At 44.7% G+C, this 7,513-nt stretch overlaps 1 protein-coding gene across 2 annotated transcripts in view; it reads left to right on the top strand.

Moving 5' to 3' along the window:
• Positions 1 to 3,066, top strand: part of gk5 (glycerol kinase 5) — a 24,203-nt gene extending 21,137 nt beyond the window's left edge. For both annotated transcript variants that reach the window (XM_037530968.1, XM_017723174.2), the window contains 2 exons: positions 434 to 567; positions 798 to 3,066. In XM_037530968.1, coding sequence (XP_037386865.1) covers positions 434 to 567; positions 798 to 964 — 301 coding nt within the window. In that variant the 3' untranslated portion in view covers positions 965 to 3,066. The remainder of the gene's footprint in view (positions 1 to 433; positions 568 to 797) is intronic.
• The last annotated feature ends 4,447 nt before the right edge of the window (positions 3,067 to 7,513 follow it).

Here is a 7,513-nt window from a genome sequence, read left to right on the forward strand (position 1 = left end):
TATTTATCCTGTCATATAATGTGTGAATGTGTCGTTTGTGTAAATGTGCCTGTATTTGTACATCCGTCCATCTGTCCATCTGTCCGTCTGTCCGTCAGTCCATCTGTCCGATCAGATCATCAATCCACCCAGTCAGTCCAATCAGATCATCCATCCATCCCTCCATCCAGTCCATCAGTCCATCCAATCAGATCATCCATCAGTCAGTCCATCCTGGCTGTCCGTCTGTCCATAAAATTTGTTCCATCCATCCATCCATCCATCCATCCATCCATCCATCCATCCAGTCAGTCAGTCAGTCCATAAAATCCGTGCCGTCAGTCAGTCAGTCAGTCAGTCAGTCCGTCCGTCCGTCCAGACCTGCTGACAGTACATTAAAGGGCTAATTTCCCTGGTAAACGGCTGCTTGTTTGTGTGTTGTTTATGTTTACAGGGCAGACGGCGGCGTCTGTACGAACGATTTCATCATGCAGTTGACGACAGACCTGCTGGGACGAAAGATCTCGCGGCCCGCTCATTTCGACATGTCCTGTCTGGGAGCTGCGTTCGTGGCCGGTTTAGCAGTGGGTAAGAAAAGACCGATACAGTGTTCAGGAGCAGAAATGATGCAAACAATATTTTTCATTTTTTGATTTTTATGAAGAACTGTGTCGGCTGTGATGGACCAGTTAATAAAACCAGTCATTTTAGTAATATAGGCTTAATATGAGCACAGCTCTAACATGGTCACCCCATTGAAAACATTCTGCCCCTGTGATTATGCCGCTTTCACTGGGTGACTGTTTCTGCCTTTCCAGGTTACTGGAAGAGTAAAGAGGAGCTGAAGAAGCTGCAGATGAGCGACCGTCTCTTTGTACCTCAGAGTGGAAAGGGGGGCGGCTGTAAGGACGGAGTGTATAAACCTGTGCTGCAGAGCTGGGAGGAGGCCCTGCAGAGGTCCATGCACTGGTACAGCCAGCCTTAACGATCTGATACGCTGGAGTTTCCCGTTTACCTGCTTGTATCTGCGCTTATCGGCCATTTTATCGGAAACCCCTCCCCTAGAGTTGCACTTGATGGGTTAACAGTTACAGGCTGTAGCCCATCTGTTAGTACCCCATTCATCAATGGAAGGGGACCACCACCGGACCACTGGTGAACGGATATTATTTGGACGGTGGGCCGTTCTCGTGGTGGTGCTACAGTGCAGTGCAGAAGCCACAGACCACCATTAAATATGCAATTTCCAGTCGAAACGTCGCTGAAAGGCAGGTTTGTTTGCTGTTGGCCACAGAACCACAGGCATTTTCAGAATTATGCCAAAAAACTGAAAAACTAGTTTTTGGTCTGACAGCAGCGATATGACTGTGTATGGTAGGAGTTTCCGATAAAATGGCCAAAGGGCATAGATAAAAAGTGGGCGGGGCTACTAATTGGAAGCTCGGCGTACAGGCAGTATAGTTAACTGGACATAAACGACAGGAATCGAGCTGGAATCGGGCGGCCTGAAGAAGAAGAGAACTCATCAAACGCACATCGGTCATCTTCTCATTGTCTGTCCAGTCAAATATCCGCGAATAAGGATTTAGCCAGAGCGCCTTTTCTGGTTTCCATAGCAACAGCATCATGTCACTCTTCTAACCAAATCCAGACGGCGTGGGACTCGAGACCAAACGGTGTAAAACAGGTTGAGCCTAGTTTTAGGCCTAAAACAGAGGAGCTTTCGTCCGCATTGTCGCCTCGGGTCCGGCGTGCTGCGTTCTCCTGCGTCTTCACTGAGAACGACGGTACCAGCTACTTAGACTCATCCCACATCACACAAAACTGCATTCAACGTAAATAATCATCTTCCTTCCTGCAGTATTTCCATATCAACTCTGCTGCCTCAGCTGAACCTGCTAAATGCTGCTTATCTCTCTGCTGGGCTTCACTGGATTTGAGTCCTGTTGACATTGAGAACAGGTCAATGGTGGTCATTAGACATTGACCTTTCGCTCATGATTAATAGTTAAAGAACAACTTTTAAGTGAAGTTTACACGTTTAAAGGGTTGGAAATACACGCAAGCTGTGATCAGGCACGTTTTTCCCTATCTTTTATTTTTTTGATCAAGATAAAATCAATTTTAAATCTGCTTAACCGGCCAGTCCAGGCCAAGACGGGCAGCGACCCGTGACGAATTCAAATCATTTAAAACACAACCGGCGCACAAATAACTCATCACTGTTTATTTGCAACATTTAAATTATTGGGGGGAAAAATGCGATTTATGTTTGTTTATTTATGTTTTTCCAATATATTGAACTAAAAATAAATAGGATTTGTGCGCTGTGAACCGATATTAGAGTAAATAACACATTTGTTAAAGATTTTTTTAATTTTGATTTTAATTTTTATGCAAGCCTAACCCAAGTGCACTTAAGTTTTTAGGCCTAAATGCGTTTAATTTAACTGTTTTTATGTTTCTGTCTAAATCTTATGTTTTGCAAGTCGCCACGGCGAAATCAGCGAGCAGAATGACCGCAGTACCGCGCTGATATGATCAACGTCAGGACTTTGTTCACCGTTCAGGATAATGAGGCCACGGCCACTCTATCTGCGTCCAGGCCTGACCAGTAAGCGCGGCCTTACTGGGGATGTTTGACTTCGGCCTTTGGATGGTAAATAATGACCTGGCCAGCTGTGAAGGGCAGGAGCTGCGCATGCCTGACTGCTCGGGTTTTGCCTGTGGTGAAAATGTGAATTTCATCTTTAAAATATTTCGGCAGGTTAGAGTTTTTAGGAACTTAACAGAATTATTATATTACGGGATCATTATTGTGATCGGTGTTGTTTACATTGTGGGGCAGTGTGATGAACTGCTGCCTCTCTTTAAGGCTGCGTTCACATTACGAGCCTCGGTGCTCAAATCCGATCTCTCCGACTCGGCGGTCCACACTCGTTTAGCTCAGTGACTCAAATTGGTCATTAATGTGATGAACCGGCCTGAACTGACCCTCATGAGCTCGTCCTGCTCAGTGACGTCACGTGACTGAATCGCTGCATCATCAGCACAAACTAACGAGCAGAACGAGCTTCGCTGAGAAGATCATTAACTCTGATCAGCTCTCAGCTTCATTATTAGAGCCAGACGGAGGAGAAAAAGGTGAGATGAGCTGCTTTTCCACCGTTTACAGGCTTTGACGTCTGTTCGGCGCTGTTGCCATGGTAACGCTGAATGATGGAGCACATGAATTCTGATCTGAGCGTCACATTAATACGCATCCGATCTAGGACCACGTATGAAAGCGGCTCAGGTCGGCGCTGAAAACACCAGATCCGAGTCACATTAGGGCCAAAAATCCGATTTGTGCCACTTCAGCCTGGAAATGTGAACGCAGCCCAAATGTTCTATTTTACTTTATTTCTAAAGGGTTTTTTCGCCTTGCGTCTCCTAAGTGGGCGATTCCTTCATCAGTGCGTGAGCAGTTCCCAGTGATCCCGGTTCACTTTCTAAAGGGTTTTAATCAGCTGACTAGTTGGAAGTTGGTGCTGAAATTCCAGCTCAGCATCAGATCCAGTTTTGTGGGTGGATTTGAGTGACAAGCAGGTGTTAAAGGGCTTTTTAATGAACGTTTAAGCCATAAATGTATTGTTTATAGGATTACGAGCCAGATTTGTGGCCGTTAAGCCCATTCTCTGACTAAACCGCCGTGGTTTAGTCTGTGGGCTTAATCTGGGTGATGATATGAGATGATATGTAATCTTTAAACCATGAATTGACAATTTAGTCTCAAACCCATTTTTATCTGATTCATATTTACAGTCATGATTTACGTTTTTCATCTACGGACCGTAAAGACTGTGAGCCTGTAAACGGGCACGTTTTTAAAAAATAATAATAATAATAATAATAATAATAATAATTCCTTTAGGGACCCAGAGTAAGAGTGACAGGCCGCGACTTTAAAGCGGAGAAAACCACGTATCTCCAGAAAAATCTCTCAGGTCAGGGGGGAAAGACATTAATATATTTTTCCATATATTGTTTATTCTGTATTTTGCGTATTGTACGTACTGCAGAGTTTAGAGTGAGTCTCTTTGTCATTCACATGAAAGGGAGAGATGTGTTACTCTGTAAAGTGATGGTCACACCTGAATGCCTTTATCAGCGTCGCGCTGCTTATTAATATTCATAATTATGCCATAGGAAGTGCCTTTCAGAGAATTTAGAGCTTCTAATTGCCATTTTTATGTGGAAGACGGAACCAAAAAAAAAAAGTTCACACATTTAACCTTTTATAATCTTTACGTAGCCACAGTGTGACCCTTGACCGGTTGTACTTTGCCTGTGTTTTTGGAAAAAAATCCCATAGGTTTTAGATTCAAGTCCAGGGACAGTCCTGGACACCACCTGGAGTTTTAAAGCAGTGTGCCTTCATACCCTTTCCCAAACTGCCCGTCCGTTTTTGTCCTTTGTCGTGCAAAAAATAAAATTAAGGAGTACTCTGGAGTTTTTACCCTAATCTCCATCGCCCCCCCCCAACATCTCCGTGGAATTGGGAAAGAGCAGAAAACCCATCGACTCAAAACGAGTGGCTTCAGCATCTGCCCATTGGGTTCCATTCTAGCTGACTCGAGTCGAGGGGTTTTCTGTTGTTTTCGAGGCTCAGGGAGCCGTGTGGAAATAACGGGCTGTGCTGACTGACCGCGCGAAACACGTACAGGAGACGGAGGCCAGGTGGGAAACGATGACACGTTCCTTTAACGGCTGCTGTGGTGATCCTGATCGGGGCCAAGCCAAGTTTCCTTGCACTCTGACTGTGAACACTAAAATCCACTGTAGCTCAGTCAAATCTGTGCTTTTCAGCAGAATTATGTTATTTCAGTGGAGAGAAACGAAATCGGCTCAGATTCGTTCCTTTTCGATGTCCAGTAACAGAATAAAATGTGTACATGTTTCCCGATGTGTGTTCATTTTATTGAGACATGAGAAAGGAGAACAACAAAAACAACCCCAAACATTCCAAAAAATGTTGGGACGCTGTGTAAAATGTAAATAAAAACAAAATGCAATGATGCGAAAATCATTTAAACCCTATATTTCATTGAAGATGCTTCAAAGGCAACAAATCAAATGTTGAAACTGAGAAATTTTTACTTTTTTTTTAGTATTTGCCGATTTTGAATTTGATGCCAGTAACATGTTCCAAAAAAGTTGGGACAGGGCAACAAAAGGCTGGTAAAGTTCTGTAATGCTAAAAAAAACCCTGGTGGTTGATTGGCAGCAGGTCAGTAACATGACTGGGTATAAAGAGCATCTCAGAGAGGCGGAGTCTTTCAGAAGTAAAGAGGAGGAGGGGTCACCACTCTGTGAAAGACTGGACCATCAAATAGAACAGTTCAAGAAGAAGAGAAGCGGCTTAGATTGTGTGTGTGTGTGTGTGTGTGTGTGTGTGTGTGTGTGTGTGTGTGTGTGTGTGTGTGTGTGTGTTTCATAACATAAAACAGCAAAGAACTGCTTTTCATCGTCTACGGTACAAAAGAACATTAAAAGGAAGAACCCAAATAGAAACAGGATCCAGAAACGCTGCCACCTTCTCTGGGCCCGAGCTCATTTAAAATGGACTGAGGGGAAGTGGAAAAGTGTCCGGCGGTCCGACGAATCAACATTTGAAATTCTTTAGGAAATCATGGACACTGTGTCCTCCGGGCTGAAGACCACCCAGCTTGTTATCAGTGCTCAGTTCTAAAGCCAGTATTCATGATGGTTTAGGGGGGCATTAGTGCTCATGGCCTGGGTGACCTGCTCATCTGTGAAGGCACCATTAAAGCTGAATGATATAAACGTGTTTTATCAACATCTGCTGCCGTCCAGACGACGTCTTTTTCAGGGAAGGCCGTGATTATTTCAGCCGGACGATGTCAAACCACATTCTGCATGTGTTACAGCAGCACTGCTCCGTATTAAAAGAGTCCGGGCGCTAAACTGACCTGCCTGCAGTCCAGACCGGTCACCACTGAGAACATTTGGCACATTATGAAATGAAAAACATGACAAATGAGCCCCTGAAACTGACGATCAGCTGAAATCCTGAATCAAACAAGAACAGAAAACATTTCACTGTCAGAGCTGCAGCAGCGTCTCCTCAGTTCCCAAACACTGACAGAGCTGTTAGAGAAGAGCTGATGGACTCAGCGGTAAACAGACCCGTCCCAACTTTTATGGAAACTGGTTTGTAAATATTATGAGAGTGTTGACCTGTAGTGCGTTGGCGAGTCTGCTGAACAGCCGTGCAGTGAACAGGAAGCATGTCACGTAATAAAAGGCTGGATAAAGATGGGCCGTCGTCTGCCGATCAGCCACAGTGGCTTTTAAGCAGTTCAGGAAAACAGGATACAGGTAAATATTGAAATTGATGTGGTGTTCAAATACGAATATTATGAATATGAATATTATCCAGTCTCAGACATCAGACTGTACAACTGCTCTAATTGATCTGTTCCTCAGGCGTTATTCTCCTCGTCTGTGTATCTTCTGTCACGGTACTTCACTGCTGTAGTAACACTAGACTGCTGACTTCTTCAGTGGTCAGGACCCCCATGGACCCTCACAGAGCAGGTACTGTTTGGGTGGTGGGTCATTCTCAGCACTGCAGTAACACTGACGTAGTGGTGGTGTGTTAGTGTGTGTTGTGCTGGTGCGAGTGGATCAGACACAGCAGTGTTGCTGGAGCTATTAAACACTGTGTCCACTCACTCTCCACTCTATTAGACACTCCTACCTTGTCGGTCCACCTTGTAGATGTAAAGTCAGAGGTGACAGCTCATCTGCTGCTGCACAGTTTGTGTTGGTCATCCTCTAGTCCTTCATCAGTGGTCACAGGACGCTGGCTGGATATTTCTGGTTCTCAGTCCAGCAGACAATGAGTGTTTAAATGCTCCAGCAGCGCTGCTGTGCCTGATCCACTCAGACCACCACTACGTCAGTGTTACTGCAGTGCTGAGAATGACCCCCCACCCAAACAGTACCTGCTCTGTGAGGGTCCATGGGGGTCCTGACCACTGAAGAACAGGGTAACAGAGTATCAGAGAAACAGATGGACTACAGTCTGTAACTGTAGAACTACAGAGTGCAGCTATACGGTCAGTGGAGCTGATAGAGTGGACAGTGAGCGTAGAAACGAGGAGGCGGTCAGAATGTTAGGCCTGACCGGTGTATGTGGAATTTGCCCCTTACTTCTTTTAAGTGTCTCCCATTATTAGACATTATTACCCCATGTCTTCGTTAATAACGTGCTCGCATTTCCATATTCTGTTTTATCATCTTTACGTCGTTTGTGTACTCCGGGTTTGTCCTGTATTATTGCTGCTGGAAAGTCTTAACATTTTATTATTAATATACAAAATATATGAAGGCATTGATCTTAATCAGCGGTTTGCTACGCTAATAAAATAACATCTGCGAAGTTATTATGCCTGCGGAGCCCCGGGGGCGACGTCCTGTAGAAATGAAAATAATGCCACGCCTTATTAACGTGTGGGAACGACATCGT

This window comes from Pygocentrus nattereri, chromosome 19, assembly GCF_015220715.1.
Source record: "Pygocentrus nattereri isolate fPygNat1 chromosome 19, fPygNat1.pri, whole genome shotgun sequence".
NCBI classification, from domain to species: domain Eukaryota; kingdom Metazoa; phylum Chordata; class Actinopteri; order Characiformes; family Serrasalmidae; genus Pygocentrus; species Pygocentrus nattereri.